Raw genomic sequence first — 24,629 nt, 5'->3', positions numbered from 1 at the left:
TCCGAAACCGCTGTCGTATAGTAGTGAGGTTTCTTTGCCTTCTCACGCTACCTCCTCCCTCTCTTATATGGGAACTGCCTCTTCTCCTCCTTCTCCTCTCTACAGTTTTATCTGCGTCCCCTCTGGCCTCGCACGTTAGTAGAAAGGGAAGCGCTGCCAAGGGGAGCGCTTCCGAGGGGAGTCACGCCTAATTACAGTTGTCAAGCAGGTAATGTGGCGACGGCTAGGGAACTCCATAGGGCATTGTGCACATTCGACGCGGTGGGGTGAAAACGAATTTATTCCTCCACCTTTCCTTTGCTGCTGCTGCAGCCCACAGCAGCAGCAGTGGGAAAGTCGAAGAAAGAGACAAAGAAAGGTTCGCTTTAAAACCGCCTACAAAGCACTTGTACAACAAAGTGGTCTGGCAAGTCATGGGCGAAAGCCCACAAGCTGATCTTCTTCGCTTCCACACAAGGCCCGTATCTCTTTCATAAAATTTCTGGCATTAACCTCTCGCTCGATATGCGACTTGGGGGTTTGACAACGACGGCCAACGCCACCCAAGGCGTAGGCGCACCCACATGTCTGGCCCTCCTTTCCATGAGCATCTCTCTCGGCACCCTTTGTTCAGCTATTCAGCCCCAGGAATGCCACACTGACCCACTAGTTCCCCGCCCACTGTCACTCGGCTCACTATGTGCTCTTGGCCCCGCCCAGGTTTCAAGGGGCTAAAAGGGCCCGCGGCAGGCGCAAAATTTCAGACCTGTCGCTGCGAGTCGTTGCTATCAGGTGGCACCCATCTTCTCGGCTAACTATCACGCCACACCATCGCGCGAGGTACGCAGGTTAGCCATCGTCACCCCGAAGAATCGAGAAATGATTCGCGCGGCCCGTCAGTCTGCCATGCCTTGCTGCTTGTTTCGTGCGGCGACGTTGATAGTCATCGCGTTCCTTCACCTGGGCGCAGCAGCCTCGGTCGCCCGTCCAGCCGCCAAGGGCAGTGGAAGCACTCCTGTTTTCGACGCTGCCACGGACGCTGACAACCACGTGTTTGCCAGAGACCCCAAGAGACCCGCCCGCAGCGGAGCCGATGGTCCTGAAGAATTCGCCGGCCAGGAGAGGCTCGCCAGTTACACTTCCGCCATCGCCTCTTACAACTCAACCGGAGCTCTGGTAAGTCAACCGAAGCATCTCGGTGCTAACCATTCCGTTTAGTTTCTTTTTTCTTCTTGTTGTTGCTGTTCTTATTATTGTTGTTGCGTGAGTGAAGCAGGCAGGGTCATACAGCGCTGTGTCGAAATAAAGACGTGTCGACCAGGCTTGTGCGATGCAGGGATCTGCCTCTGTGCTCGGCGCGAGATCGAAGAGTTATGCCGTAATCATTATAGTACGTTGAAAACTGGCCAAGCGAATGAGTTGGAAAGGCGTAAAAACGGCGGGACCACTCGAACAAGTCGCACCACGTCAAGTACAAGGTCGTCCAAGCGGAATCACCGTGTTACTTCGAAAATGTTGATTTGCAGTTGAGCTCTACCTCTACGGTCAGTTTACACAGATAGATCCTTCTATGTGAAGTCTTCTATTTTCGTTAATTCTGCGATTAGACGTTCGTTTAAAATTTTTTTTTTGCCGCAATTGAACACACCCAAAAGGAAGACACATACAGACAACATGGGCGGAACTTCCAACTGATTTAATTTGGGCTGTGAATATGTGACCCATGGGTCACAGCCCAAATTAAATCAGTTGGAAGTGACGCCCGTGTTGTCATTATGTGTCTTCCTTTTGTGTGTGCTCAGTTGCGGCAAAAAACATATCTTTTAGCAAGCACCAACAAGCAGTTCTGTTGCAAGAGAGGTTTTTTTGTAGTGATACGTTAAAATTTGTATTTGGGCAATTCGTCGCTCAATAAAAGTTCAGAAAACTCGTCTTTCCAATATGCTGCAGTCAATCTCAAGTCGGCGTCGCTGCAGGTTGTTTCATTCTCGCGTCTTTTCTATAAAAAAAAAACGCGCGTCTTGTTGTTTTATGTTATAAATCTTATCTCGCGTCAAACAGGACAATTCTCGTCCGGCGGAAGTGCAAGAGAGACCAGGCACGTACCGAGAATTTTTTTTTTTTTCAGGGGGGAGGGGGGGGGGACCCAAGGGGACATTTCTATGCAAATGCGGAGGGGGCTTACCTTTACTAGTATAAATGTGAATAGTGCTCACCGCTCGCCATAAAGACGCGCAAAACACGGAAAAGAAAAACGAAATTACTTAATGAAATGAACGAAACGTGCCTGAGAGGGACATAACATAGTGGACATTCTTCACGTGTGTGTGTGCGTCTCCGTCGGCTCATAATCTCACTTTCTCTCTTTTTTCTTTTGCCTCGCAGCTACGGCGCAAGCGAACCCACCATCACCACCACCATCACATCCACGCCGGCCACTACGACCAAGGTGACGTCGGTTTGCCCAAGCGGTTCGACAACGCCCTGTACAGGGCCGTCGGCTTCCTAGACTCCAACACCTGCGTGTCGAGGCTCGTGTGCGAGGTTGTGGCCCGCCGCGGGGCGCACAGCTTCATCGGCACAACCGTGGGAAGCATATTCGCGGGACTGTCGCACGCGCCCCCGTCGAGTCCCGCCCACGCTCTCTGGCGCGCCGCAGCCATCGGCAAGCACGGCTGGCTGCCCGTGTGCTCTAGCGCGTTTCCCCAGTGCTCGTCCCCCTTGTCTACCGTCTTTTCGATACTCAACGTCATTGGATAACGTTCTCGATTAATAAAAAAAAATGTGTTTTGAAAGGAAACTTGAAGTTGGAAGAAACAACGCTCTTGCGGACCACTTCCATGCTACTGGAAGTCGGCTCCCCTGCGGTGCTGTTTTCCCTTTTCTCCGTGACTTCTAGATGCATGCCCGTGGACGCGTCGGCTGGAATAGTATGGCGCAAAACGCGTGAACATAGTTTCTCACTATAACACCTAGAGGGAAATCTGGCGCCACCGTCTATGGGAGTTTCTTAAGGGGGCACCGTGCCGTCATGGGAATGACGGTATATGTGTCTGCGAGGCTCGTATTGGCTGGTGTTGTAAGAGGCTTCGTCTAAAACGTGAATATGGCTACACAAATAACGCGTTCTCAAAGTAAAATCTTCATAAAATGTTTCCATTCATGCATTTTACATCTTTACTCCCCTACAATGCATGACCAAGCGAAGAAAAGCAAGAACAGACGACATACTGTTTCAAAGCGAGCGCGAACATTGTCGTCTGTCCTCCAACTTTAGCGGCCCGCTGACACTAACATGTATTAATACATGTTACGTAACATGTATTCGTACACGCAATAACAAGTTCTCATAGTTAAACAAGCCATGTTTTTGCGTAATAATAAAGCCAAAACAGCTTTTCACGTGCTGTTTTAGTAGAAAATGAATCATTGTGACAGACGGAACGCATGGACAGAACGACACACCGGCGATGCGTGTGTCCTTTCGCAGTGGTCGGGCGACGCTCCGTCCTGGGCGGAAGCGTCGAGCGCGGCCACTCACGAACGTGAAATGTATTAGCATCGCTACAAAATAGCGGCTCTGATTTAAATCTGTACACCGAGCGGGCGATTACGCCAGCAGAAAAGGGGCAGTAAGAACGTCCTGCAAAAGTTAACCGAAATCGGAGAACATGTGACTGCCGAGCTCTCTCCCAGAGTAAACCAAAATTTGTGCACCTGTGCGCGACACGTACCGTTTCTCGCTTGCAAATTTAACATGCAGAACTTTGTAAGACGATTCGTTCAAAGCACAATTACTTTCTTTCATTTATTAGTTATGGCAGACATTATTATCTAGAGAACTGCAATCTCGGCATTTGGTGTGAGCATTGTAAATCCGTATGTAAAACGAATACAGCCTGCGAAAAGCTTACATCAAGCGTTTTAGTGCTCTTGAGAGTGTTCTAGACAAATGTAGGCAATATAATAATTCACGAAAGGGATAGCTAGGTACGAGCGAATTTCGTACCACTCTCACCGTTCTTGTGTGTGTTCCGTTCTTCGGAACACACACAAAATTAAGCGTTATGGCTTTCTTAACATTAAGCACTGGGAGGCACGCAAGGACCACCTGCGCAAATGAGTAATGTGGTCAGGGCGAGGGTGGCGTTCAGGGTATGGAATCCACCAAGCCCTTCGACTACGACGTCAAGTTGTAAAAAACGAAGGAACAAGGGTTTATTTAGCTTAGTTACACGGCTCCAGTGCGGAAGCTTACTCTATGCAGGAGCAAGCTAACGTCTCAGTTCACATCAGGATCCTCTGTCCTCACTCTCGAAACGTATCTGCTTTTAATTCCCTCGTATTCCCTAGGCGAGTCGACTAGGGAATCTCAAGACTGTCCAGCAGCAAATAACTATCGTGGATTCCGTTGCAATACCACGCCCAGGCTATCCATAACCCGCAGTAACTCCGCCTCGAAGAAACTGGTTTGGAATTTGTGGCAAAAAGAAATCATCCGGCGTCACCTGGTTCGTTCGTCATTGCCCACCCCGTCCTTCGTTCAATCGGCAAGGTGAAGCGCGGGCTGAGATCATTTCGTGGAATCCTGCAGCAGCCTGTTTGCATTCTGTCTTGACGGCTGGATAAGTGCCGAGGGGTGGGTGGTGATTTGACTCGTCTAATTAGGCGCGCTTATCCATTCGTTGACCGGGTTCCTTGTCGTTCATCCTTTTCTTCGGTTTCTAGGTAACAGTGGGACGTTCCGCCGATCCTCACTCTCTTGTATGCGTCATCATGCAAATGACAAAATTTGGAGTCGGAAATCTCGGAGCACAGACGCACTAGAATAATTCTTCCAACTGATACTGTGTACCCACGTACCCGCTTACTGCAGTCGACAAAAGGTTAATTATTCAATTTTAATTAATTGGGCTGCTGACAGCTATAATTATCACTTCACTTTGTGTACCCCTGGACACATAACTTATTTGCATAGGTGGTCTTCGCGTGCCTCCCAGTGCCTAATTTTAAGAAAACCACAAAGGTTAACTTTGAACGCCGGACATAATGATCACAATGAAAGGCGGCACAGAAACCCAGTCACCAAAGTTGGTAACAGAGAGGTTTACTGAAGAGCGGCACACACAGAGTGACCCAAGTAGGCGTCAAAGTTGTTCATTGAAGAGCGCCATATACACAAAGTTACATCTCGGCTACGCAAGCTGACCCGGCAGTTGGTTTCGAAATCGGTTCCCTCAGCACAGTATAGCCCGAAGCTCTGCCCATTTGACCATGGGCTACCCAGTTACCCGAGTTTTTTGGAAAGAGGTTAGGCGCGGACATCATACATACACAGAGGCATAGATGAATACATCGAGGCATCTCGAAGACTGGGTGAAGTTCTCCAAGAATGCGAATAGTATTAAATTAAAGAAAACGCCATGATCGCGAGTGACGCATGACATCTGCGATAAGGAGGGGGAACGCGCTTAAATACTTCGGAGCCATTGTGCTGGGACTTTTGTCATATTTAAAACCACCAGACGCACGCGTTGTCTACTTGGGTGCCGTTTAAAGGCTGCTAACTATAATACTACGCAAATAACAACCTCGCAGCTTTTTTTTTTGGGGGGGGGGGGGGAACGAACGTGGTGTATCCTACTCATTTATGTAGAACGTTTCATTATGGCAAAATCAGTTCAATTGAGCAATGTGTGCCATTGAAGCAACCTTAGCAAAGCCACAGCACTGTCAATTGTCTAACTTTTTCTTTATTACAGCCCTTATATACAACGATCATGATACGGGCATCATATAGCGTCCACTTGGCCTTATATAAGAGTTCTTATCGTTTATTTCTCAGGCTGGTTACTCTGTTCTATCTGCTGGCGACTTTAACATTGATTTCTTAGGAGACTCCGCAGCCAAAAACACTATGAATATGCTCATTACTTCAAACGGGTGCTCAAACCAAATCAATTTGCCTACTAGGATCACAGAACATAGCGAAACTTTGTTAGATCTAATTATTACTAACTCGGTCAGTGAAAAGAATATTGCGGGTGTGATGACCTTCGACTTGAGTTACCACCTTCCTACCTTTATGACATTAGATAGACACAATCATCATAGCAAAAAAAAAACCAAGTTACAAACGTTCAAATAATAAATCCTACTTGACTAGATGCTTCAGGAATGACGTGCTAAATTCTGACTTCGAATATCTTCTCGCGATTAATTGCACTGGCAAGGCCAATTACATGTTGTTGATCACATCGTTGAAATATATAAACGGCATTTTCCTCTTAAGCAATTGAAACTTGGTAGGAAAATACGTAAGCCTTGGATCACGCCAGAGCTCCTTAAAAAGATCAACGAGAAGAATACTATGTACCACCAGTTCATAAAAACTAAAAATCCCTAAAACTCAAGGAGTTTAAGATGTGCCGAAATCAGCTAAATAAAGAAATAAAGCTAAGCAGGCAAAACTATTGTCATGCTGAACTTGAAGCCGGCTCTCGTAAGCCTCATCTTTTGTGGAAAAAGTTGAGCACTGTTTTAAATCGCAGTAACTCGTCCCCAAAAACAGTTAAACTTAAGATCGGTGAAGTCGAGATATCCGGTGGCGCCCTGGCGAATACATTTAATAACTATTTTGTGTAGTGTGGCGATTATTTTCCAGTGTCTGAATCTTGAAGATTCGTGCCCCCTAGTAACCAACCTACTTTCTTTCTTGAGGCCGTTAGCGAAGAACAAGTTCGGTATGTTTCTATGTCACTTCAAAACAGCTATAGTTGTGACGTTGAAGGTATGCAAATTCGAGCTCTTAAATATATTCTGGATCTCATCACACCGATTCTCTCATCACACCTTTGTTTCTCAAGTGCCGTTTTTCCACAAAGAATGCAGGTGACTAAGATTACAGTATTGTTCAAGAAAGGTAATTCAAATGACATCAAGAATTATCGCCCCATCTCAGTGTTGCCAAGATTTTCAAAGGGTTTAGAAAAGATTATTCATGATCGCCTTTCAATTTTTTCCCAGAAATATGACCTTCTAACCCCAGCTCGATTTGGGTTTAGAAAGCATAGGTCTACGGAACTAGCCTTGATAGTACAAAAAGAGTATATTTTATCACATTTTTCAAGTAATATGGTTGTATTGGACCTGTACATTGACTTCAGGAAAGCATTTGCTACATTATTCATTCCATTTTGCTCAAAAAACTTGAATTGTATGGAGTGCGTGGCCATTGCTGGAATCTCATAAAATCTTACCATGGCTATCGGCGGCAGCATGTTCAAATAGGTGAGCACTGCTCCGACCTAAAAACGATTGCAAGAGGTGTGCCTCAAGGCAGCATTCTTGGACCTTTTCTTTTTAATATCTATATAAATGATCTTGTAAATACAAGCACTGAAGCCAAATATATACTGTACGCCGACGATGCCTGCATATTTTTTCCGCTGCAGACTGTGAGCAAATCAGCTACATAGCAAACTCCGCTCTTGTAAAACTTCGGGAATGGTCTGGAGCAATTCAGCTAGGGGTTAACACCAGCAAAACTAAGGCTGTGCTATTTAGATTGAAATCAAAAAAGGCAAATATGAACATAGATCTTATTTACGGTACCAGAAAAATAGAATAGTAAGTAGTATTAAAATTCTTGGGGTCACGTTTTCGCAAAATATTCTATGGGATATTCATGTAGATTCTGTTTGCACTAAACTGTCAAGTGTCGTCGGTATTTTATCCAGATGTAGGTCGATGTTACCAGTCGGCATAAAAAAAACTGATACATAATTCTCTTTTTTACTCTCACCTCTCTTACTGCTTTTTTTTAGTATGGGTATCTACCACAGTAACTAACTTAACAAAATGTACATCCTACCAAAAAAGACAGGCTTCTTTTTGATGTCCCCTGCAATGCTCATACACATAATGTGTTCATTAAAGCAGATATAACGCCTGTCTGGAAATTATACAGCTATAGACTAATTGTTGCGTTTAAGCGCGAATTAAAAGAAAATTGCAATTTTTTTCGCAACCTAGCCAAGCTGGAAATAAAGCCCACATCCTGTACTATACGTCAGTCTGAATACTGGAAGGTGGTCACTCCCCGTGCAAACTATTCGATAGGTACCCTATCGCTCATTTTGCCTAAACGTCTTAATAATCTGAATAAATGTGGAATTGATTTAGGCCGTACTACAGTTCGCGAACTGCGCCACGTGATATGTCATTGAACAACTGTAATATTGTTTTACTTGTAATGCATTAAATTGAATCAATTTTGCGTTGTCTTTTGTTAGATTCCTGTATGTTTCATGTATGCTCCTGTATTGTCTTGTAGAAGGGACCGTAGGCTCTAGTCAAGCTGTTCAGCAGCTTTTACCCACGGTCCCTCCGTCGCTTTGATGGAAATAAAGCTTATTATTGTATCTATTAACCGAGAAGGTAGCACATTCTAACAGGCTTGTTCTTTAATTCTTTTTGCTGCATTGAGGTATTTAGATATTTGTATACTCTAAGCAACATTATGCAGTTCAAGAAAATTGATCTTTTGCAAGTTATCCCTTCCTTTGCACCGTCAGTCTTCCAGTCGTCCTTTATACGTACGGTCCTTTGTTTTCGGGTATATTCCGATAATTTCCGATTTTTGAACCCCGAGCAAAATTTATGGAAATCGGGTCAAACACGATTTGTCGCCGAATTCGCTCTTTTGTGAGCAGTTGGTCAAGATATATTATCATTATTACCATACATGCCTCGTTCTCGTTTAACACAAAAGCGAAACCTGGCTGCCATATACGTATATCGAGGGATAACATATGTGGCGCGTGCCAACCTTGCCCGACCACGAGAATTTGTAGAAATTAGTTTGTCACACAATTTGCGAGCAACTCTATCTGTAATAACAATATCATGTGAATGATTTCGCTTCTTTAAATGCAACGTTTGTGTCCAAAAGAAGACCATTGCACGTGTTAATTGTTTTTTAAAGCTTTACCAGAAAAAAAAAACACCGAACTTTGGACTGCCAGGCAAAAAAAACACGATTTCTTTCAGGTTTCCCTCCTTAAAAATAGCGCCCGATTTGTCACCCCCGAATTTCACAAAGCATAAAACTCGAAAACTTGGGACCCTATTTATACGGATGACACACGGCCCACTTTCGATCGCGGTATATAGGGATCTAATTTCGCTGTCGCGATTGGTTCCTTTGCTCAAGCTGCGCTATAGGGAGCCAATCGGGAGTCGAGAATTTTGATCCGTAGCGAGCTCGATCACGATCAAAAGTGGCCATGTGACAACTTAAAACACGACGCCTCAGCCCAGCCTATACTACATTTAAAACAAGACACCTTAGCCCAGCCTACTGCTTCCGCATTTATCGATGGATGAATGCATGCGCCAGGATTACAGGCTTTTTTTGTCAGACACCATGAAGCTTCATTGAACCTCCTAGCTGACGTGTCACCGAAGCTATCAAGTGCGCCTCAGACATGGCAGCAGCCCTCGACACAATACCGTCGACAGCGACCATGATTCACATAGAGATGACCTGCAGTACTTCAGTGAAACCGGAATGAAGACCTGGGAGACGGTCCGCACCTTGCCTGAATGTACAATCTTAGCATTTCAGAACCGGATCTTCCCCTCTGGTTACCTTCCCTGCCTTTCCCCTTTATTCTGTCTAGCTCTTTTTGGCATTTCAGTCAGTGAGATAAAAGCCAAGGAAAGACAGGGAGGTTAACCAGAGGATATCTCTGTTTGGCTACCCTGTACTCTGAATAGGGAAAATGAATACGAAAGTTGAGAGGGAGAAGAAAACTCAGTGCTCTTCCACTCTGTGTACTAGCCACATAGGCTATTGGTCCAACTATTTTTGTACACATCCCTTGCCTTGTTTAAATAAAGCTCACTTTTTGTTCGATTTTGATTGATTGATTGATTACCAGCGAACCTGCGTATGTGGGCCCCTTAATGGCGAACTCTACCTCCGCCCGAGTCGGGCCGGCATTGCACTATCTTCGGGATTGACCCACTTAAGGGGAGTTTTGGCTTACAACGACGGGAAAATTTCCTTGGACGGTAGAGATATACAGCATCGGTATTAAAAAAAAAAAAAGGCGCTGAAGGTACGGATGAATAACAGAAGACTGTATGAACGCCGTCACACAGTGTGGGATGGGACCACATAGTCATACACTCAGCATCAATTTCGCAATGACACATATAACGTCACAAAGCGCACGGTGGACGGGCACAATCTCATTGTGAGACGAACTGCTGGAGCGGAGGACAACAGTCTAAAAAACAGGTGCCGGGAGTGAGATAGTTGCAGCGGCGGTCCCATTTATTGGGTCATGCATTTGTTGATTTGCGGTTCCAGAACGAAAGAAATAAAGAAACGTGTCTTTCTTTATTATTATTTTGCAGATTGCGTTAGTTTATGTCAGTGCACTTATAGTCGGATACAACTTTAGAAAAAAGGGGAGGCCCCGCCCAGATGACCGAAGCGGCGAAGTCACCGGCCGTCCGGCGCATGACGTCGGTCCAGAATGCGCGCCCATTGGTGCACCCGCCTCGGAGGAGTAAACGCCCCCTTTTTTCTAAAGTTGTATCCGACTATAATTTGGGTAATGTTCAAGAAAACCGCACATGACCTACCCTTTAAAACGTATTTTTACAGTAGCGTTATTTTACCAACATGCCCGAACTTGAGCTTTTCTCGTGGATTTCTTCCGCCGATGAAGGTAAACATATTTGCCAAAAATTTCAACGACTTTAATTGGCAACAAATTGGCGAGAATGTGAAAACAATGGTTCTCATAGGTGCGGAGAAAAGGAAACTGAACTTTGGCCAATATTATGCAGTATTGTTATCACGAGCCCCTTCATTCAAAGTGTTTGAGCATACATGTTTCTCTTGACTGCAGAGAAACTGCAGTATTAAGATTTCCTCTTTCTTTAAACATTGTCCTTTGACATTCGCTTTTTTATCTACGGGATTTTTTGTTACATTATTTTCATTCTTTGAAAGTTTCCAGCCAGAGTACAATGATTGTGCTTACAGTGGTAGGCTTTTCTGCGTACAGCTGTACCTACCAGTGTAGTTACAAAAATTCGTAGACTCGCTCGAAAGGTGAAGCACCGAAATGCTTAGCTAATGAAACGGCTATACGAGGTAATGATATTAGTTTTATCGGCCGTATAAACTTGTAATAATTAACAAGCAAAGTGTCACGCGCGAACTAGAAAACACTGTATGTCACTCGATGACCGCGGGCACTCGCTGTCTTGCTTCAACGCGAACTGGGCGGCGAGAACAGAGCGCACACGAAGCTATCAGCCCTCGGCCGCCATTCTATAACGACCCATTTAACGTTCCGTTCTTCGCGCTCCTTCATTGGCCAACAAAGCCGCGCAGCCATTATCGCCTGGATGGGGCACTCAACGCGACGAGCGATACAAAATGAAATGGACCGTTACAGATTACTCTCATTCGGCGATCCCTCACCTTATCGGCGTTTCTACAGAACGTGCCAGCGGCCGCTACCAGCCTTCAATTCAAAGCCCAACGCCTGTCATAGAACCCAGCTAGCGTAAGGCGCTAGCCGTTGTACAAAATCAGGCTTGCAGCGTCCCACCGTCACGCTAACGAAACGCTCACTGCTAAAACTTGGCGTCGACAGCTGCATTAGAGAACGCAAAAAAAAAAAAAAAACTTGCGCCGTGCTTCGGTGTCACGTAGGGGGGTGGTCTACCCAGCATCAATTATCAACACATCCTTGCATTGGCGGGCCAGTGTCGGCCGTGAGGGTGGACAATCGTTATAACTGATGGATACGCCTAAGTGCGGCTTCCCCTTTAACTTCGTTTAACTTCGTTTTACCGCATTGGGTTATTGCAATAATTTGTACAAACTGTCGCACACTGCAGCCGTGACGGTATATTAATGCAATCATCCACCCTTTGCAATGCGTACGGTCATTCTGCATACTTCCTGTAGAACACTTTTGGCATTCATAAAGGTTCCATATCAATTCTACCTTCTAAAGGAATAATACAGAAAATGCATGGAATTAATGGATTGCATGTAGCACGTTTCAGAAATAGAGACAAGGAGCAAAAGGACGCACTCTTCTCCAAATGTAGGCAAGACAAAGACAGGCGAAGGTTGTAATAGAAACTGTTTTTAATGACCATCACATACGACCTAAACGTGCTTGGATTTCACTGTGACAGGACTCACATGCACATACTCACAAAGAGAAAGAAAGAACTAATGGCAGCATTGAAATGTGTACCAGGAATTAAAACACGAGTCTCACTCACATTGCGAGTGTGGCAGGAGGTAAAGTAAGGCAACATGTAGCCCTTAAAGAAAGAAAATGGCCAACAAAACAGGGAACGACATTCAGTCGGGAGACACTGTACCGCTAAAAAGGTTGGTTCACAAGCGGGGTGGAAACATGCCTTGTACTCTGCGCTGAGCATGACGAGAGAGGACACCAAAAGCAACACAATAACAAATGCAGCTCCACAATTTAAATCAACATCAAAATAGACTGCGTAAAAGCTAGCACACTTCAGCGATTACCGAGATTATGGTAGTGGTATTGCCAAGACAATGTCCCACATTTTCTTTTAGCAGCTACAGTCGAGTGTATGTAACTGCAATACTTACAGGCTGCTATACAAGAAAAGGTTGCCAGAGTGGATATGCTGTCTTCACTTTGTGGATCTTATCATGAACTTGCAGCACTAAAGCACTGTTTTCAGGTTTCCACAAGGCATTGCAGCATGAAAATTAGAGACCACGTCATCATTTAGTGCATGCACATGAACTTTGGAATTTAGACAACCTTTATTTGTATGTATATATATATATATATATATATATATATATATATATATATATATATATATATATATATATATATATATATATATATATAAAAGGGAACAAATGGTTAATTGTTCCATCAATGCTGATCGACTTTTTGCCCATATTATTGGGAGTGAGTCAAATAACAATGTCTACAAGGCATCTGGGATGGTCCAAGAAGCATGAAGCTTTAGTACAGTTTTCCTGTCGTTATTGCAAGACAGAGGGCTGCATCTGAGGGGTGTACAAAGTCGCAAGTGGATTGCAAAAAGTGCCGCATCAAAAGTAGGTAAGCTTGGGTTTCTGCAACTCTGGCCATGCGGTAAAGGCGAACAATAGAAGCACCACTCGGAACACCGACAACAACGAGGACACCAATACACCTGCCTCTAGACAATGAGAACACCAGTTACTGGTTTCCGAGGTGTTCCCGTTACACATACCACCACCAGCAGTGATGGGAATGAACCTTGTTTCCCATAACCACTTTGTACCAGCCGCACTGCCGACTTCAAGCCAGTATCCCAAGCATGAGTATCAAAGTGAAACATTGTGTAGTGGTGAACTTCCTTTGAACGAGCAATGAGGAAGATAAAAAAAAGTAGAAAGAAATGTGCACGAGATGAAGAAGCACAACTGCGAGCACTGTGGAAGTCAAACCTAGACTGAACTCCAGCTTTAACATGCATATAACAAAAAAAAATGCCAATCAGTGAAAGCATGTGCTGTCACCTTTCAATTGCTACGTCTTAACAACCACACGCCCAAAACAACTACACATAAACAGCTGCAAAAAAACAAGTTTATTTCAAATATTTTTCGGACCAATGTCATGCCATTACTCTTACAAACATAACCACAGCAGGAAAATATGATAATCTGACGACTCGACAGCTGCGTGCGGTTAATCACAAAACCCTTTTCTCAAACTGTGACTGACACAGCAAAATGCAAGTAGCGCAAGTGCTGCAGCTACAGCCGCTTCTTCTTGTATTCGCACCGCCGTGTAACGACCACAATGCTCGCCAAAGTTTACGCACAGCTACAGAACTCACATAGTTGTGTACTACTATATGAAACGTTGATGACATAGCATATGTTTACAATGTGTATTTCACACAATGAAAAGTAATGAAAAGCACACAAGACAAACAGAAAAAAAAAACTGAAGTGATAATTGAATTGAAAAAAAAAAATTGCTTTGCTCATGCAAAAAATCCATCTATATGGTAGAGCAGAGCAAGACAACGTCACCGCATCACTCAAGAAAAAACACACAAAAGCTAGCAATAACAAAAAAAAAAAGAAAAATGGAGGTAGTAAAACATGGCATATGATATGATGAAAAGACAGAGACAAAAAGCTATTCGCTTTCACATAGGGCACACATGAACACGAGTTGTATCACAACCTCAACATGACTGCACACTTAACACACCACCAGTCAAATTAAACTGAAATATGGCACCTTGGGGTGCAAAAGAGGAACATGTACACAATGAAATCCATTTTCAATAAAATACTTACAGACACACCTTTTGCTCTTTTGTTTTCTCACCCAATTTATACGTACGCAAGAATCAACATCACGCACATCACAATAAGCCTGCCACAAATGAATGGGAACCGTGGCCCAGAACACCTTGCTTTATTCACATGAGAAAAAAAAAAATCACAGAGCTAATATTAATACCATACAGAATATCGCTGAACGAGATCTCAGCTGAAGACCAGAAACGGCTTGCATGAAGCATTTTACGCATGGGCAACTTTACCTATGGTTACACAGCTGTGTGCAAGCAACAGTGAGTAAGCTTTCAAAAGACAAAGGAGAGACACTCGCCTGAAACATTTTACTACAGTAATTTGACAATGTCTGCTTACTGTCTGCTGAGGGAAGCTTTTTACAACTGTGCGTAAATTTAGGCACAGGTAAAATGCTATGCATGCAGCCTCTGGAGTTTATACTGAAGAAAGAAAACCTGTACTGTGTTAAAAGTAATAAAATGTAGTGAACATTACACAAGAAAAACAAGCTTGCTAATACAAACAGGTATTTAATGCAGTCTACAGCTATGTTGCATTGCTCTTAGATATGCTACAAGTTTGCACTATGTTATCTTCTGACAAATGCATTCTTGAAATCCTAGGAAACTGCCTCAAAGATGTGAAGGTATTCGTGGTTCCCTGTAGTGATCTAAGAGTGAGCGAGATATAGAGGAAAAAGTGCATTCCCGACAAAGCATTCTTGCCCACCGGGCCCAAACTGTCGTCACGGTCAACTGGTTCTGAACATACGACCACAGTGAGTTTCCATGACCATACTGCTATTGTGTTCTCGGAAAACATACAAACATGGTTCTTCTGCAGCATAACCACCTCAGATCTTCATTCACCAGTGGCGAAAATTTAGTACAATTACATTTACCATGGGACTTTCCCACTTTCTTCACACAAACTTCTTCCTCTTGCATGTGTACCCTATTCTCTATGACTGTGCTTCTCCTGCAAGACTGTTGGCATGTGCTTGCCACATGTCGAGGAGTTGTCTTAGCACTCATAAGGCGCTTCCAGCAGCTGCGGCTTTTCATCAACTCAAGTGTGAGGACTAGGCGCAGTAAAGTGATGTAGCAAAAAGTCAAGTCACTCTATCCTTCCTGTTCCTTTGCACGCTTTATTACTGAAACAGATAGCCTCTCAACAATCAAAAACTGTCCCTTTTGCAGATAGCTTTGTTAACATCGTAGCAGAGAACGCAGTCTGTGGCTGGATCCTGTGCTCTCCTGTTCTCATCCTGGGTGATGATGATCAATCAAGGAGGCGCACTACAAGAGACTGCAGAAAAAAAAAAAAGAAACGAAGCACAAGGAAAAAAATGCTGCCATTCTGCTGCAGCTAGTACGAGCCTGTGCACAGATCTTGTGCGTGCCTCATGAAACAGCCGAGAGTTAATTTCTCCTCTTGCCAACACCCCTCAAAAATGTTATAACAGACATTGCATCATCTCCTTAAGGGGCCCCCTAGTGGAAGCAAAACTAGGCGCCCCGTCTTCCTGGGTTTCAGTCAGCGATGTGCTTTACGGTTTAGCTGGCCAGCCTGATAGACCTGTGCTTGCAGAGCTGGAAGGAAGGGTGCACCCGAGGGCTGCTGTCCAGAGTGGGGTTGGAGGTAGCGATATCCTTCAGGTAGTTCCGGTGCAGACTTCACTGCATTGCTCGTTTGTGTTGTGGCAGAGAGGCTTTTCTCTCTCTCGTACGCTGCCCTCACGAAATGTTGGCCCAACGGAGGAAGGCTGGCAGGTCCCGTACGGGCACATTGTGTGTCAGGGCTTTCACGCACAGGTTCCGGTCCTCAGTGATTAGAACTGTTTCACGGTATAGCTTCACCGGTGCATCTGCCAGAAGAACAAAAGTGCCTGGTAAGCATAACACTCTTTCTGCAGCTGATAATGTCAATTTTTAATATTAATTCTGGGGTTTTTATGTACTAAAACAACAATATGGGGCGTCCCCCACATGCCATAGTGGGGGACGCCCGATTAATTTTGACCACTTGTATTTAAATAATGTGCATCCAATGACTGCTATATGAGAGTTCTTGCATATTGCCCCCATTGGAATGTAGCTACAACGGATGAGATCTAACGTGCAATATCAAGCTCAGCAGCACAACGCCATAGCCACTGAGATACTGGAACGGGTTACTGAATGTCAAACAAAACAAGCAAGGTTAACTCGCATGATGTAACAACCACAAGCCATACCTTGTATAGACTGTAGTGCTTATGAACCTGTTGTAAGAGCCAATTCTTTGATCTAACATCTCAAAACATCCTACTGTCTTCAGCATTATCTATGGGCTTAGCCCCCCCCCCCAACACGTCACTGCTTTATAAGTACCCTAATCGGCTACCAAGAACTTCAGGCTAGGTGAAAGTTCAGATTGCCCGCAGTTGCTGCATACAACTCCCTGTTCCTGCTGTGACCGCCTTCTTGCCGATGCCACAAATGCCCTTACACACCTAAATAGTACTAAACATTTTTTTTTCCTAAACCAACTCGTCACTTCATTGCCTTGTCCAGTCAGAGCCCCACGTGAGGTACTTTTCACGCTGCTCAAGAATCCTTCAGTGTGAACGCAAACAAGGTTAACTGACCTTAATCAATCCGCTGCTTTATATAGTTCATGATCTCTTTACCATTCCCAGAATTATGGTATACTCACCAGGCTCCCTAGGAAGTGCATGCTCCGTACGATCATTGCAAAGCAGCAGGCAGCAAGTCAGGATTTGGTCATCATTGGTCCCCTGCAGTAAATTGAGAGAAATGTGGTTGATTAATTGGTGAACTTTTCATGTCTTACAGCTGCAATGTGACTGTGGATGATGAGTGACACTGTACTGGACAGCTCCAGATAAGCATTCTTTCACATGCACACAAGTTTACATAATTTAGGTTATCAGAATTGATATTTTTGCTCTTCATGTGTTCTTGTGCCAGTTGCACTATAGTAATCCTCTACCATGCATGTGCTTCATTTTGCCAGAAGTGTAATCTTACGCTAAGTGCTTTTCCATAGATCGTACAGCTACAGTTCTCTGATGCCAATGCTGCTTGTGGTCAGGATTTGAAGCTCTTGTCTTGGGATCAGTGGAGTAACGCCATAGCAATCGAGCCACCATGGCCAAGTCAGTCATGACAGCAAGGTATACTTATCTAGACTTTTGCTCTCAATAGTACAGGCACCTGACAAATGTCTTATGCAAGAACATGGAATGTTAGGGATATAGTGGCTTGAACAAAAGAAAATTAGTCTAGGAGAGCTAGTTTAGGGACACTAAAAAAATCGAACAGGGTTCTGCTAAGTGCAGATTAACCAACAGGGATCAGTGCTAGGTGCAATCCCATGGAAAAAAAAAGGACGAACAACACACAGTCATGGTGTACCTTGTAGTCGCCAAGATCTTCGCTCCGGAAGCTGATTGTGTCCAGTACGGAGCCCCTGATGGTGATTGCCCGCAGCTTTGGCTCCCGCTGGCCAAACCTTTCCTCCAGATAAGCGAGGGCCGCCCTGGCACTCGAGCCCACCTTCTCACAGTGGTCAGGGCACGGTCCCGGACGAGATCCACCTCGTGCCAGACCATGCAGCTCGTTCAAAACTGCGTACAGGTACATGATAAGCGCGAGTGAAATAAAGAACTCGAGAAGGTTTTCTTTTTGTTTTCTCTTACACAATAAATCAAGCAATAAATGTAGCCCTTAAGCAATACCATTTGCATTGAGTGACTTCCTCTAAGTTGTAACTATCGTAAATCCAAAGCAGCTAAATAACTAAATAATCAGACAATTTTAGTATGATGAAAGAAGCCCACTGCTCTCTTCAGCATTGCTTTTGGTTTGAGAACATAACATCAGCTCACTGCTCCTCAAAGAAGGTGCAAGTAAATGATCCCAGAAAATAAATAGAACAGCTTGAGAGTCCTGCTGACAGCTTGACAATAAGGAACTACAAATGAGTGAGATGAACACCGAAATTCCGAACATGCTTCTAACTTAAGCTACTGAAGGCTAACATGAACGAAAAGTTCAGCATGCATACACACATATTTATCACAATGCAGCTCCTGCAGCAAGAACTAAACCAGCAGGCTAGCTAGTGCAACAGCTGCAGCAGTCGAGGGTATGATGCAACCATCCGTTAGGAAATTACAGTCATGTACTGTAATTTCCTAATGGATGGTTGCATCATACCCTCGACTACTGAGAAGACATGTCCCACCTGTCCCAATTAACATATCCTGTGTTTGGCCCCTATGTAAAGAACATAAATAAGTCTTAATGCGTACAGTGACAGTCTACAGGTAAAAAAGAAAAAAAAGAATAACACTTCTTGTACAGAGCCACATGACTGAACAGGGCTTTGTGCTAAGAGTGAGATCATTTTTCTTTTAAAATGTTTGTTTGACTCTATCTTGATGTTACTCTATTCACTTCTTAACATCAAGGCAGACACATAAGGTTGCTGCCTTAGCTGCTCAAGCACATTTATGCTGAGAGGGCAGGCAGACACTGGCTCAGCACCGAGGAGGTAGGAACAAAGAGGCAGGATGAGTAAATAACATAAACGCTTGAAGATATGAAAAAAAAAAAAAACAAGGGAGAAAGAATGGGGACACACAGAAGACGCTGGTGATAAGCACAGGCTTTTGACTTCCTCATGCCCCACCGAATCATAACAGGTCGCAACAAATCACACAAAGTTGATAAAAGAAAAACGGCACATTTTTTTTTTTTTTTTCAATTCGGGCAGTACTCAAGTTCTGCGGCCGGAGCCACCACCGTTCGGCCGCCAAGTTGGCTGACTCGCAGGACACGACACGTTTGCGGTAAAGCCCACCTCTCGCACGTAAGACGACGACGCTTCTCCACCGACGGCGGTCGGTCAAGTCGCGCTACGCGCGGCACGCTTTCCCGAAAGGTTGCGTCGCGGCAGATGCAACCAGCAGCAATGGCACACGAGAAGAGGTCGGGACGGGTTCACAAGTAGTGCCGTGGACGGGGTGGGGAGCCACCGCTGTGCTGCGCTTTCCCATTACCACGAGGGTCATCATGAACGGAAAAAACGAGACAGGCCGCCGCGTTCCTTCAATAGTAGCCCCCTCTTCTCGGCCTCATCCTTTTCCGACACCCCGTGGCGAACAACAAGCGCTCGCTCGCGGCGGCTTCATTTAATTTGCGCCTTCACGAGCGCAGCGGCGCAAGAAGCAGCCACCGCCACCACCTCGAGAGCCGCGCGCTCGGAACAAACGGGGCAAGCACCGGAGAAAACAACGAGGCGGAGAGAAAAGAGAGCGGCGAACGCGAGGCGGCCACCGGTGCTTCGTTAGCCGCTAGCAAGAACGCCGTCGAAGAGGCGCGTTCGCTCACTCGCAGACACCGACACCGCCCGCCCAATGAATAAAACCCCCGCCGCCGCCTCGCTCCAACGGCAGCGGCTGACGAGAAGAAAGCGAACCGCAACGGATGCCATTGCCCTTGGGCCGCCGCTTTATAACATCACGGCCAGGATCGTCTAAGCGGCGCCTGCCGTGTGAATTTCGGGACGCAGAGTGGACGGCGAAGTCTGGCCTGTCTCAACCGTGAGAAGAAGCTAGAATAGCGGCACGCAGGCAGAGGGAGGGGGCTACAACTTCTACGGACAAAACCCGCTGCAGAATCGAATTGGCGCAATTATGGAAACATTCCTCCCTTTGTTGCACTATAAGGGCAATGCAAAAAGCAATCGGGTGGCGCCGCATTTCCGTGCATAAGCTCTCGAGATGTGCCGCCTTCGGAGAAAACTTCCGCGATCAACTTTCAGCTTCGCGAGTCGGAACGTGGAGTTTGAATAGGTCAGTCCGACCTCAAGGGAGACTCGTTCCAACGCCAAAGCGAACGCTGTGCCAGACGTTCAAGTAAAATAAATTAATAATAATAAAGAAAGAACAACAATGGCGATACAGAACCGTGCTAGTGCTAAGCTCTTGCACTGCGATGAAGTGACTAAACATGAACAGACGTGGCGGAGAAGCCTGCTGCATCGCGGCAAGTTTTCCCGCAGCGACGCTTTCCGCAAGGTGAAAGCTCCACGAGCGAATCGAGTTGTTACCGCGTCCCCACGTTCAAGAACGTCACGACACTGTGCAAGTCTGTCGGCTTCGAGTCGTAACTTAAATAACGCAAAAATGAGCACGACGCTCAGCCACTAACACCACACGGCGCTTCCGGAAACCGCGTGTTGAAGACGTCTGCCCAGCGGTCGATTTAGGCACCACTGGCCTCCTTGAAGCCCTTGCGTTCGGCGAGAGCAGTGGAAAAGTAAACATGTCCGCAATAGCGATTAGTAAGAGGCGATTGGAAGATTGTTGGAAGTAGGGAAACGACAAGAAACGGAGACGTACAAAAGCAAAGTTCGCAATAGGGGATCAGAAAATTTGGTTGTGGCAGTTCATAGGTTGTTGTTGTTTTTTTTTTTAAACCTAGGTAGGACATTAGGCAGTATAATAGCAAGAGCATGGCGTCGTAACCCACCGCCCCGTTCCAAAGAGGACGCTCATAACATCCATCCATCCATCCATGTTTACACAGCGCACATCGACGCGCTGCACAATCCGTGAAACGCATCAAAAGTAGTAAAGTGTGGGAGAAGGATGCTATAGCTCGGATTTTATCGCGTGCGTGGAAAGCAGAAGCACCCCCCCCCCCCCCCTTCCCCGAAGCAAAGCAAAGCAAGAATCTCACCCTTCACTTGAGCGTGCGAAACGCTCTGGGTCCTCAAAACCGTGCGTGAGTCAAGCTTCCCTAAGCTTTGCCAACTACTGGGTTTCGGCCGTCTAACTTAACAACCTACGCGTTCGTTTGAAGTTTCTCCGCACGACCACTACGCGGACCTCGGTCAGTCCTTTCGTCAATCGAAACGCCACTGATGCAGTGAAACAACAAAACAAAGCTAGCCTGAAAAAAGAAAGAAAAAAGAACACAATGAAACAAACAGCGGGCCCGACGTTTCCGGGTGACACCAGAAAATTCAGCCTTCGCACAACTGGAGACGAGACTCGACCGTGGCCCTGACCTTCAAGTTTCAATGGGACACGGAAGAATGGAAGGGAGATACGACCTCCTTAATTGCGTAGCACACCTTTTCTGCTGCACGAAGCAAAAGGGCAGCAGTGGGGGTGGGGTTAGAAGATGCGACGTGACACCCGCCACATGAGATATTTTTTTTTTTTCTCTCGTTCGAGCTAATTCGCTCAGGCGCGGAAGACGAACGCGAAGCAGGTCGCTTTAATTCGGCACGCGCGCTGCCCGCCACAGCGCACGTCCGTGTACAGTAGGTCCGAGCGGTAGCCCGTCCGGCAGGCGAACGAAACAAAGCCTCCCTTCAGTCAGCCACCGCTGCATGCACGTTCAAGGAGCGATACAAAGGAGAACCGAAAGGGCAGCATCAAGCAGCGGCGGGCTCGTATAATGCAGGCACGCGGAAGTCCCGGGACGGCTCTGTTCTCGTCCCATTACGAGAGCTGGTGGAAGAAGAGCGCGGCCAAAGCCGCCGCCTCTGCTCCTACGTGCGTGCGTATACAGCAGCGAAAAAAAAAACATAGAAAGGTGCGCGTATCTGTACCACCTCCTCAGGGTCGCCGCGACATCGCGCAACGCGCGTGCCAACCAAGGTGGAGCGGACCGCGAAGGCTGCGTGCTATGAACCCGCAGCGCCGAGCGCTGCGGCTGCAACGGACACGGTATCGACACGCCTTGGCCAGCGCCCGTTCGCGCAGGGGATACTCTCCCTACCGACATCCACCCTGGGCGAGCGCAGGTGAGCGGGCTCCTCCGCGGAGGCAGTGAGTCCCGTTTAGTCCGAGAGAGAGAGAGAGAGGAAAAAGAAAAGGTTCCTCGTGTCCGTAATAGCCACGAAATGGAGGAGCGGAGAAAGAAAAAAAAGTACCGGGAGGAGCAAATTTCAATCGGTTCCAATCGGAAATGGAGCGCAGTGGTGGTGGCAGTGGTGCAGCTCGCCATGCGTGTGTGTGTGCGCGCGCGCGCCGCTGCATGAGGTCTCCTCATCCATCACCATCACACCACGCGCGCTCGAGTCCGGATGGCGCGGAAGAGCTCTCTTCGCACTTTTGGACTCCGTCTTTTTGTCCGTTCTTCGACGAAGACAGTGCGAGAGGAAAAAGGTAAAATAAATGTACAGTGGAGAAACGTGCGACGGGTTCGGGGCGGGGCGGCGGAAGAACTGAAGACGGTGGCAGGAAGAATAGAGAGGGATGGGGGAGTGTGGGGGGGGGGGGGGGCAGCTTGGCTTGTTTTCGTAGTCAGGGGCACCAAGGTTGTTGCCTCGATGGTTCCTGGTCGCCGTGGTGGTGGTGGTGGTGATCGGTGGCGGTCGTACGCCGGACTGCTGGCGAAGAGGAAGTGCCTCAGCCTGTCCGTTCAGAAGAGACGAAGAGTGGCGAAGAAGAAAAAAGAAGAGAAAAGGCCGCAATACGAACCAAGAAAGACGCATGCGAGGGGGGGCCAACCAAAGTGAGAATGGAAGATGCCACTCGGGAGAACACGCTAAAGACAGACGGCTGAATCGCGTGATACACCACACAGGCGCGCGCGCGCGCGCCCACAGCACACACACACAACACATGGAAGCAGGAAGAGAAACCCGCTAGAAGGGCGTTCCCTCCTTCCACCGAAGGTTCTCCGAGCCGTTCCTAGTCCTCCCCCCTCCCTTTTTATTTCGAGACCCTCCCCGCCGAAAACGCTGCTCCGACAAAGAGACCGCCGAGAGTGCGGGCGAGCGGTCATCACAGTGGGAGGCATAAACAATTATAAACGCCGTATTATCCTTTAAACGACGCGTCCGCGAGATGACCACGACGCGCCGACGGCAGCGGCGGATTGCGACAGATAATCGCGTCTCGCCGTTCCCGAGTCAAGGTCGTCGTCACCAACGCCGCTCGCTCTGCCGGACGACAGCCTTTTGTGCGCTCCGTCGCGTGAGTTGCGTGCACCATTGTGTCGGCGCCAGGGCGTGTTGAGAGAAATCACGCTTAGCGAGACGTTACTGCACACACGCACCGTGCAAAAGCGATAAGGACCGCGCAACGACCGGTCGAAAGGAAAATGCTGGGCGTGCGACACGTCAAGTCGACACAAAAGACGACAGTGTGGAATGGAGAGCAAATGGGCGAGTAGACAAAATTCTAGCCGACACCGCGAGGAAGAATCGGCGTCGACCAAGCTATGTAAACGCGTAGAGCAGGCGTGCGATGGGCTTTTCGGGTGATCGAATCGGTGCTGAGGCACAATAATATGGAATTATAACCATTCGAATTGCGAGTGCAACTCTACCTAATAGAGGCGTAAGAAACTGAGACATCACAGGAGCTCCGTGGCTAAGCTGAGATGCCGTGAATAGTGTGATCTCCGTTTCGTAACAGACCGTACTTTCTGAGCAAACACAGGCAATGTTGGCGGTACTGAGCATATGAAATTACCGACGCAGTCTGGCTTCGGCTCGCGTAGGACTTGAGTAACTGGATATCTTTTGGATTCGTGCTGCAGCGGGAACGCCGAAGTATACAAGGTCTGTCATCTTCAGATTTTTCTCCGCTCCTTTCAGAAATAGTAATCAAGCCACGCCTCAAATATTGAAACATTTTACACTCTTGCGGATCGTGCCTTACGCGGTCAATCTACACCTGTGGCCGACCTATGTTTAAGCATTCACTGCATTGAACACGCTAAAGCGCACAAGTGTGTTGATTTGACACGATGCCGAGCACAAAGCACCTGGCTGCCGGTGTCGTTGGGGGCTGGAAACACGATGTACGTGAGGTGAGGCCATTTGACAGCTTTATGCAGAAACTCAAGTTTTCTACACAGACGAGGTATAGACCTCGGATGCGACATCAAAAAGATGAGACGCAGGGATAAGCTCAGTTTAATAAACACGCTAGCAAATAAACAGTAAGGATACGTGGACTCCACGGAAAGGCAGCGACGCTTTGAATTATATGACGTTGTTCCATTATCCGCCGTATTAGACACCGGCGCAGTTGTTAACGGTGATGGCAGACTACTTACGCAGCCTGTCCGTTCCTTCTTTTCCTTAGCCATTCTATACACCTCCCCGGTGGAAGCCAGTGTCATCTTGCGTCGACTGCAAGGGTTCTTGCAAGCCGTGTAGGACGCATGCGGGTACCTCACGACCAGCAACTAACCACACTAGCAACTTA

At 46.6% G+C, this 24,629-nt stretch overlaps 3 protein-coding genes across 3 annotated transcripts in view; 2 read left to right on the top strand and 1 right to left on the bottom strand.

Moving 5' to 3' along the window:
* Positions 1-24,629, top strand: part of LOC139056125 (nuclear speckle splicing regulatory protein 1) — a 276,929-nt gene that overhangs the window by 166,716 nt on the left and 85,584 nt on the right. The gene's annotated exons all lie outside the window — the stretch shown is intronic.
* LOC139055557 (uncharacterized) lies at positions 697-2,773 on the top strand. The gene is made up of 2 exons (XM_070533069.1): positions 697-1,155; positions 2,365-2,773. Exons 1-2 carry the CDS (start codon positions 859-861, stop codon positions 2,737-2,739), a joined length of 672 nt encoding a protein of 223 aa, XP_070389170.1. The 5' UTR covers positions 697-858; the 3' UTR covers positions 2,740-2,773.
* The window catches only part of LOC139056119 (telomerase-binding protein EST1A-like), an 89,618-nt gene continuing 79,762 nt past the window's right edge, over positions 14,774-24,629 (bottom strand). Inside the window, exons 17-19 of the mRNA XM_070534013.1 lie at positions 17,803-18,014; positions 17,081-17,162; positions 14,774-16,250 (exon numbers count right to left, since the gene is read on the bottom strand). Coding sequence (XP_070390114.1) covers positions 16,120-16,250; positions 17,081-17,162; positions 17,803-18,014 — 425 coding nt within the window. The 3' untranslated portion in view covers positions 14,774-16,119. The remainder of the gene's footprint in view (positions 16,251-17,080; positions 17,163-17,802; positions 18,015-24,629) is intronic.

The sequence above is a fragment of the Dermacentor albipictus genome, chromosome 2 (assembly GCF_038994185.2).
Source record: "Dermacentor albipictus isolate Rhodes 1998 colony chromosome 2, USDA_Dalb.pri_finalv2, whole genome shotgun sequence".
In the NCBI taxonomy this organism is placed as follows: domain Eukaryota; kingdom Metazoa; phylum Arthropoda; class Arachnida; order Ixodida; family Ixodidae; genus Dermacentor; species Dermacentor albipictus.
Note: the sequence above shows the minus strand (reverse complement) of the source record. Positions and strands in the feature narration are given on the sequence as shown.